This window comes from Atta colombica, unplaced genomic scaffold (genome assembly GCF_001594045.1).
Source record: "Atta colombica isolate Treedump-2 unplaced genomic scaffold, Acol1.0 scaffold80, whole genome shotgun sequence".
Classification (NCBI taxonomy): Eukaryota; Metazoa; Arthropoda; class Insecta; order Hymenoptera; family Formicidae; genus Atta; species Atta colombica.
Genome location: NW_017259573.1, coordinates 104887 through 115376, shown reverse-complemented (window position 1 = coordinate 115376; position 10490 = coordinate 104887). Strand labels below are relative to the sequence as shown.

General features: G+C 31.0%; 1 protein-coding gene across 1 annotated transcript in view; it reads left to right on the top strand.

Annotated features, from left to right (window-relative positions):
• The window catches only part of LOC108692717, a 52121-nt gene extending 42145 nt beyond the window's left edge, over positions 1-9976 (top strand). The window contains exon 3 of the mRNA XM_018201108.1: positions 8960-9976. Coding sequence (XP_018056597.1) covers positions 8960-9243 — 284 coding nt within the window. The 3' untranslated portion in view covers positions 9244-9976. The remainder of the gene's footprint in view (positions 1-8959) is intronic.
• Positions 9977-10490: the final 514 nt, after the last annotated feature.

The window sequence follows — 10490 nt, the reverse complement described above, 5'->3', positions numbered from 1 at the left end:
TATATATATATATATACGTTCGAAATATATTTTCAGACAGCATAGTAACATTTTAAAAATATATTTAAAACATACATGTTGGACGTTTTGAACATATTAAAAACATCTAGATTAGATCCATAAATATTTTAAAAACGTTTTAAAAATATCCAATGTAACCGTTTTGGACTTCTTAAAACGTCCATTTTAGGATGCAATAGACTAAAATAATATATTAAACAAATTTTAAACCACAATCAAGACAAAATAATTCTTATATGAGTATTATTATTGATTAATATTTTATTCCAGAATATACATCATAAAATTATGATAAAAAAATACATTTATCCCTGAATTCGGAAACTAATTTCATATTGCTTTGAAACGGTCACTCCATCCGGTTGCATATCGCCATCCACTATGCTTGACTTCTGAAATATGGAAACCACTGCACTTCGATGATCTACGAATACCTATATAATCATGGATGTATAGTTATGATACATCTATTCAATATGGACTTGATAAAAATTTGTGCAGTTCAATTGAACATCCAGTTAGTTATTATCTAATGTTTAATCTTAATGTTATAACGACTATTTTCAGATCAAAAAATCATATACTGTACTTTCACAGTTATCATGTACATTATCTTCGACTAGAGATCTCCACAGTCTCTCTCCTGTCGATAATAGTAGGCCGTATTGATAAGTTACGGGTTATGTACTATGATGTACTTAAACAGTATGCAGTACTGGTACAGTGTTGATATACTATACTATAATATTATGTACATTTTTTATGTTGCTACCGTACAGTTACGCCGTACATCGCTATCTCGTGGCAATTAACAATACGATACTTACAGTAGCAATTTATGCGGATATTATGGGATATCGCACGCTTGATAACTGATTAGATTTTTTGTCGTTGAAAATTTTCAACACACCACAGAGACGTGTCCATAGGATGTTCAGAAGGTGTCCATACATACTAACTAACAAAAGTGAAACTCCTCGTGTGATCTTAAAAAAATTTTCACTTGTCAAAATCAGCGAAAACAACACGTCGCGAACAAATTTAGAAAATTTTTTGTATGAGATGAACATTTTTAAAATCCAAAATTTTAATGTCCAAATGTGAACATACTTTGTACGTTGCGTAACATACATTTTTAAAACATTCGTATTAAGTCCATGGACTAAATAAAAACCAGATTAGAACGTCCAATAGACGTTGTGTGCTGTCTGAGTTAACTGACGAATTGAAAACATAATTTTATAACATATATCAGGTGTATAAGCTTAAATCCGCTGTTTAGTGAGCGTACAAAGCTACTCTGGGCACACAACATACTTTTTCTTATGTGTTTGACATCTGTCAACATTAACCAGTGTACATCATCAGCAATTTCATATAACAACATACATTTTTTCTTTCGTAATCATGTCTAGTTTTTTGCTAAAAAAAAAGCATATGCGGGAAGCTATTCTTTTCTATTTCAATTTGAAGAAATCGGCTGCCGAATCGCATCGAATGCTTGTGGAGGCCTATGGTGACAATACTTTATCGGAAACAACGTGCAGAGATTCGCCGGTTTCGTCGGTTCAATGACGACAATTTTGACCTGAGTGACAAGAAGCATGAAAATCGGCCCAGGAAGATTGAGAACTGTCAATTGTAGGCTCTTTTGGACGAGGACGATACCCAATCGCAAAAAATGTTTGTCGAGCAATTGGATGTTTCTCAAGCAAATATTTCCATGCAGCTACATGCCATGGAGAAGGTTCAAAAGATCGGAAAATGGGTGCCGCATGAACTGAACGATACGCAGATGGAGCGACGCCAAAACACATGCCAAATTCTGCTTGCCAGACAAAAAAGAAAGTCGTTCCTGCATCGGATTGTGACAGGCGATGAAAAGTAGATCTATTTTCAGAATCCTAAACGCAAGAAAATCTTGGGTTGATCCCGCCCAATCATCAACATCTTCCTCAAGATCAAATCGCTTTGGACGGAAGACGATGCTATGCGTTTGGTGATCAGAAGAGTATCGTCTACTACGAGCTGTTAAAACCTGGGTAAAACCTGGTTAATGTTCACCGCTACCACCAACAACTGATCAAATTGAACCGTGCTCTGCGTGAAAAAAGGTCGCATTATCGGAAAAGACATGACAAGCTGATTTTCCTCCACGACAACACACCATCGCACACGTCAACAATGGTCCAAAACTACTTGGAGACATTCAACTGGGAAGTGCTACCCCATCCCGCTTACTCATCAGACCTTCTGATTATCACCTGTTTTCGTCGATGGATCACGCGCTCGCTGAGCGGCACTTCGATTCTTACGAAGACGTCCGAAAATGGCTTGATAAGTTGTTTGCCTCGAAAGATGAGGAAGTTTTTTGGCGTGGTATATACAAATTGCCCCAAAGATGAGAAAAATGTATAGTTAGCGAGGACAAGTATTTTGAATAAATTTGTTTTTGCTTCCTAGGAAAAAAAATGTGTTTTTCTAAAAATACTAAAAAAACAGCGAATTTAAGCTTATACACCTGGCTTTAAACTTATACCCTATATGTACGTCACTGATAATTGATGAGAACCCTTGCAATCGTTTTAAATGCATTAATAGGACTATATTTACAATTTGGTTCTTCAAAAAAAATTAACGTCGATCCACCAGGGCACGTCGATGTGACTTAATTTTTATATAATTTATTATTTTTTATTAGGTGTACAACTTTGCTTCCGCCGTTTTCCTATAGATGGCTTTAGCGGTAAGTGGTGGTCGAAATAAATAGATCATAGACGTCATACAATAAACTTGGGCATCTATCAACATAACCCCATAGACATTAGTCGATTTGTGTCTGCATCATAAAGTTATTCTCGATTGAAAATGTCAGTTTACGAGCCAAATTCTCGTCATTTGTGGGAGATTTTAATTTTTTGCTTTAATATGAAGAAATCTGCGGCTGAGGCTCATCGAATGCTCTCAAATACTTATGGTGAGGCCGCTATTAGTGAAAGAACGTGTCATGAGTGGTTTCAACGCTTCAAGAACGGTGATTTTGACGTCATGCTCTGTATTTGGTGGGACCAGCTCGGCGTAGTGTATTATTACTGTTAAAATCGACTGAAACAATCACAGGCGATCAGTATCGAACGCAATTGATGCGTTTGAGTCGAGCATTGAAAGACAAACGGCCGCAATACAACGAGAGACACGATAAAGTGATTTTGCAGCATGACAATGCTCGACCCCATGTTGTGAAAGTGGTCAAGACATACTTGGAAACGTTGAAATGGGAAGTCCTACCCCACCCGCCGTATTCTCCAGACGTTGCTCCCTTTGACTATCACTTGTTTCGATCAATGGCACACGGCCTGGCTGACCAGCACTTCCGGTCTTATGAAGAAGTAAAAAATTGGATCGATTCGTAGATAGCCTCAAAAGATGACCAGTTTTTTCGACGCGGGATTCGTACGCTACTAGAAAGATGGGAGAAAGTAGTGGCCAGCGATGGACAATACTTTGAATCATAAATGTATAACAAGTTTTTTACAATAAAGCCTCGAATTTCGGAAAAAACGGCGGAAGCAAAGTTGTACACCTAATAACTATTGACTATGCGATTGCGAGGAAACATTGGTTGGACGAAGATATTCTTATCACCACATGCAGATGAATATTGGAAGAATGACGAGAAAAGTAAATTCTTGGTAATTTTGATTATAGGAATCATTATAAATTATATTTGAACACGTTTATATTATTCGGTATATATTATTCAGTATTTTCGTAATTTTGTAACCTTTTTTTATTTATATAATTTTCTGTTACTGAAGATGACCTAATGAGAGTCGAAACATTTAACTTTAAATTATTGTAAGATTAAAATTCATTTGTTAATACTTAACATCCTGCATTGACTCGTAGCTTTTATCATTTAATTTGTTTTATATTATAATACGAATATATTCTATAACTACATAATTGTATAAAGCTGTTCGGAAACGCGTTGATAAGACGAAGAATACGAAGCAGCAATTAGAATTATCTAATAAATCGGTATATGAATGATATAATATTTAATATATATTTTCAATAACAATCTATTATCTGTCACAATTATAGATCGTCATTGAAAATATGTATTATGTATGATATCATTAATTCATATAACGATTTATCAAGTAATTTCAATTTCTGCTTCGTAGACTTCCTCTTATCAGTACGTTTTCATATCAGTAATTTTTATTTTTATTTTTTAGACAAATGTTTGAAACAAGTCTTAATAATATCTGTAAGACATCATAAGGAATTACAATATTTATAAGACATCATAAAATTAATTCTATAAAACATAAGGGACAAGTTTGTAAAATATCTTAAGGATAATGTCTTTAAGGATGCCATAAATTGACGCATAAGACATCTTAAAGACGTTATTCGAATACTTCCAAAAATGTGGAATACGTTCAAAAATGAATTTTAAGACGTTTTTTATTCTTATATAATGTCTCAATGTTCTCTGAGCATCTACTATCCAATTGGCTAAACAATTTAGCCTTCTCCGAAACCTCGCGAAAGCGTTTACTGTACCAAAGATCTTCTGTATTATTAAGAATTTCTGCATCCACAGCAACTGCTAAAGAAATAATACCTAGGGTCTCCTCCATCACTGATGTCATTTTCAAATGTGCGCGATAACGCATTTGGCATATAGTACAATATCTTTTCGATGCACGATTTCGTAATCGTACTCTAATAATTCTAATGCCCAACGTGCTAATTGATCAGTCAGATTTTTCAAATAGTGGAGTCAACCTAAACTACTATGGTTAGTCACTACAGTGAACTTAACCCCTCTAAATTATGGTCGAAATTTCTGTATCACTCAAACAGTTGCTAAACTCTTGTTCAGTAACAGAACATTTCTTTTTCGGATGAGAAAGCACACGACTCACGAACGCAATAATATTTTCCACGCCATCAATAGTTTGTGTTAAGACAGCACCGATATCAATGGAATTGGCGTCTATAAGACGAAAGGAATATTAAAATCTTTCTTTTTTTATTTTTTTATTATAAAACTTTTTTACTTTACTAGAGGAATGCCAAAAGAGCTATGCCTCCACGTGGTGCAACCTGGCCAAAATAGTACGAAATGTAATTATTTATAAAATACTGTAAAATAAATTATGATTATGAAAAATAAATTACATTTTTTTTTAATATAAAAGTGGTTATAACTTATACGGGAAACGATTTATTTTCTATGTTTATATAGCTTTTTTTTCTTCTTTTTGGATATCTTCACCTTCTGAAGTATTGCGGGTGATTTTCTGGACACCTATATATGAACATTATAATATAATTACAATATAAAATATGTTTCTATATATGTATACAATTATAGAAAATTATACGAATTTTACAATATTTTAGAATTCACATATAAAAAATTCTGAATTTTTAGAATTTCTGTATCATTTTATAACTGTTTAGAAAATATCTCAAATTTTTTTATACTTTACAATATTTCAAAATTAATATTTATGAAAAATTCTAAAAAAATATATAGATATTTTGAACATATATTTCTGAAATGTGTTTCAATTTCCATTATAGCCCCTATTAAGCACTCCAAGTAAGTAGGAGTTGTAGGAGCATGCGATGCGAACAAACATTGGTAATACTAAGTAGTACATGATAAAAAGAGAATCTATGTGAGTGCGATAAAGACAATAATTAAGGTTGGCTAGACCGAACAGATCCCAGTTTAGCCAACAAGCGAGAAAGCAGAAAATTAAAGAGAGACGCTTGCAAACTGAACACATGTAATTCTTCCACGCTTCCGGGATTATTAGACGAGCCGAATTTTTGGCGCATGCGCGTCGAATGTAGCTTCAATAACGTACGCAGTACTAGTAAACAGGAATTCATTAGTCGCTCATGCGTTAAAAAATTTTTGAAAATTGTAATATACTTTTTATATTTTACATATATACTATATTTGTATATTTTAGTCGGCTTAACGCAAAATCTTGTACAACTTTAGGATCTATACAAATATCCTTCAATAGTGGAATTAAGTGATCTGCGATGTAAAAAGCAATATTTGTGTTTAGCATAAAATATTGCTGATTTAATGTCGGTTCATTTGAATTTATCTTTATAAATGATAAATTCTATTAATTTATTATTGTTATCAATCAGATCAATCGATTTTTTTATGTTTTCAATATGTTTGATTATTTGTGGATACTAAATCAAAGGAAGATGTTAAAAAAGTCCGATTTTTGGAATCCCTCTGCGGAATCTTAATTAATCACAAAATTGTTATTTGAGATTCACATGAAAAAAATAGTAAAAATAATTTTATATCCCAGAAATTCGGAGAAAATACATTTTTTTTATGTTATATGTGTCTCTTTTTGCAATTTTCATATACAATACTGCGCTAGAACTTATCATGAGTTTGATATATTGCAAAAATTTTTTATGATAATAGATACTTAGAGATTTTAAAGGTCGCTTATAATGATTATTAAACATGGCAAATTATGGAAATAGGAAATCTAAAATGGCGCTCTCAACATTCAGTTTTACACGTAGGATTGCAGTAATCGAATTTAAAAAAAAAAATGAATCTGAGCGTGTAATCAAATTGACTACAAATCTATTAATTAAATGGAAACATCAATGATGACGAATTCAAAATGGCCGATCCAAAATGTTTGCTCGATTAAAGTCACATAAATAATTTCATGACTGTGTACAATCAGCGTGCGCACCACAGGCATATGATAGAAGTAATCCTTTTAGAAGATTATGGACAAAGGAGAAGGAAGATTTCGCGAGGAGGAAGGGGGTCAAAAATCGAACTTTTTTAACATCCTTCTAATATTTCTTATTGTTGTTGGGAAAATATTACCAGAAAATATTTAAAAATCTAAAAAATTTCTCATAATTTCATTTGTAATTATTTATAAATTGTTGATGTTGATAAATTATGAAAAATTTTATGAAAAATTATGAAAAAAAAATTTTATCAATATATTTACACATAGTCTCCCAGAATATCCTTCATATGTAAAATTTCATCGAATTTGAGTACTCTCTAAATCAATGAATAGTCATTAACTCAGTAGCTTGATGAATAGTCACTTACTCAGTAGCTTATTTGACACTCATGACATAATCAGTAAAATTTAACTAAAAAAGGAAAAATTTTGTATGGTACATTATAGAACTAAAATACTGATATATGCATATTAATTTCAATTTTCCGATATTATATTCATTGAATTTATGCTAAAACAAGGTTAGTTAAAACACATAATAAAGATCAGCTAAATTAAGGATCTCACATTTCATTCACTGATTTCATTCACTGATTAGTGACATACTTATGACATCGATATCAATGATTATCCATTGATTCAGATTTAGAGAGTAGTATACGGAAGTCTTATTCTGTTTTCATATGCAGATAGAGTCAAAAAGAGTTGTCTACAATTTTTCAATTGTCGCAATAATTATCAATTAATTATCAATTAAAATGAATTATCAATTAATTAAATTCATCATTAGCCTATCGCCGAATGCAAGCGCACGGCGAGATGTAGCCGCCGATCGAGAGTGCTACGCATGGAACATTTATAATTCGATTTTCAATAATTAATAATTGTTAAAAATATTGCGAAAAATGAAAAGTTATACAAGACTTTTTGATTTAGTTTTCCTCCACTCTATTTACATGAAAATAGTCTCAAATATTCTGTATACATACAGAGTATAAGGCGTGTAACATACTTCGAAAAACTTGTAAACTATATAAATTGTATGAAAAATTGTTATACAAAAGTTACTTCAAGAGGGTCATTACATAGTGCATAAATATTTTTTATAAGTAGAAGCGAATTAAAAAAATTTCAAGGTCAATCTCATTTTTTAAAATGAAATTATATGAATTTTTTTACATTATATGATTCCTCTTTCTTTTTTCTGCATATAAAAATAAATATTAAAATAAAAGTATCTAAAAATCAATAGTTTACGAGATAATTTATACTTTATTCTGGCACATATTGACATAAAATTTCGTATACATTATAGCATATAACATTTCGTAAACTATTAATTTTTTTATAATTGTATCTTAATACTTTTATAAACAAAATAATAAGATGAATCAATTGGTATAAAAAAAAAATACATAATTGCTTTAAAAAATATGAGGGCAAAATAGATCATTTTTTAAATAAATATTTATGTGTTTTATTTAAACTAATTGATTTATCTTATTATTTTATACGAAATATTTAATGTCAATATGTAATGGAATAAAGTTTAAAATATCTCGTAAATGATTTTTCGATACTTTTATCATAATATTTTTATGTGCAAATTAATTACAGAAATTATCTTAGCCAAAATTATATTATCTAAAAAAATTCATATAATTCCATTTTTTTTAATGAGATTTACATAAAAATCTTTTTAATGCTTCTTCTTATAAAAAAAATTATGTAAGTCGTGCACTATGAGCGCGAGCGTGGTGTAGCGTCTGATACTGCTATGCCAGAGATCTCGGGTTCGATCCCAAGCAGAATCGAAAAATTTTCATTATGCTCATAGTTTCTCTCGGGGCAATGGCAAATCACCGAGAATATCTTTGTCAGTACATTTCTCTAAATAAAATCGTCGTTCGGAATCAACGTTAAACTGTAGGTCCCTTATGTATGACTGTGTACAATCAGCATACCACAGACATATGAGAAAAGTCATCACGCTTGGTTACGAACAATAAGACTGAGGAAGTCATGCAACTTTTGTATATAAAAGTTTTTCATACGACTTGTTTACAAGTTTTTCAAAGTATGCAAGTTGTATGTCCTGTTTATTTACTTAATCAAGAATGCCTTGTTCTCATATGATATCGTACTTACATAAATTGCAGATTTACCTGTGGGAGAATCGATCGAGGAGATTGCTGAATCTGTAGATGAATTACGGGAGAAGCTCGCCAATATGAAGAAACTCATGATAGAACGAAAGGGCACTACATTGGGAGAAATCAGTGCTCGGAAAAGAAAAGAAGCTTCTAATATGATAGATGGCAATCTCTTGTCCTGGATTTTTGGATTGGCTCTTATGGGAATCCTAATTGTTAGCTCCTATGCTTTTTATAATTTGTATTACGCAGTACTAAAGAGATTCCCATCCCATCATACTGAACTATAAGGAGTGGGCATAAAATAAAAAGGAGCGAAACCAAAATTTTCGCAAATTCTTAACATTATTACAAAAAATGAGCCTTGCTTAATTTCCCCATCAGACATTTTAACGAGGAAAATGCTGCCTCATGTTCTTTTCGCTACAAACTTTTTGACCACTTTTTTCAGAAAAATAATCAAAGAAAGAAATAATCAAAGAAAAAACTGTTAATTTGCTCGAAGGCACTAATGCGCATTGGTGCATATTAAATCTGTTATACATTTTAATTTTAATATAATAATGAAATACAAATATTTCGTATTATAAAATACATATGCTACTTAACAGCATAAATGTATATTGATTAAAAGTTTAAAAGTAGTTCAAAAATTTATTTCGCGCTTAACTCGATTCTATTTATACTAAATACATCTTTACATCAATTGGCGTATGATGGTTTAAATAATCAATACTAGAGTGTCGAACTAAATTCACTATACAGTATTCAAGTAATTAATGATTAAAAATAAAATCAAAGGCTTAGAGAATTAAAAATTTCAGAGTGCATAAACAGAGCAATAAGCTAAGTTGATATCAGTGTACAATTAAAATTAATGTATTGACAAATTCAAATGCAATGTAAATATTTCAAGCATTTCGATTCGTACTAAGTTATCTTTAGTGGGTGAAAACTTACTTCTGAATACATATAATTGATGCTTTAATAATAATAATAATAAAAATTCCTTTAAAAAACTTATCCCACATTAAATAAAATGCACCTAATCCTCTTGTATATCTATAAATGTCGAAAAAACATCGCTCGGAATTGATGGACAAGATTCTTAATTGTACGAAGAAAAGTCGACAGTTCATGGATGTAAACAAAATTCTTAAATAATACAGGCCGACAAAATTTAGGTGGAGTCTTGTGCTTTGAAAGATGTTTCCGTAGGATTATGATGCACTGAAAATGATTCTACTCATTACATTATTTTTTTCATTACTCTCCATTTTTTAAATAATCGCAAAAACAATTTTTTTCGGAAGTAAATTCTTTATTAATTTTTTCCAGCTAAACAAAAAATGATATCGAGGACATTTAACCAAAAATGTTCAACAATATTTTTACTAAAAATATTTTTTCAATGCTTATAAAAATGTTTTATGCAAATCGCAAACAAAAAACTTTGGAAAACTTGGAAAAAATTGACAAATTTTAAAATATAAAACAACTAATTTGAAAAAAAATCGTAAAAAATATCTGACAACTT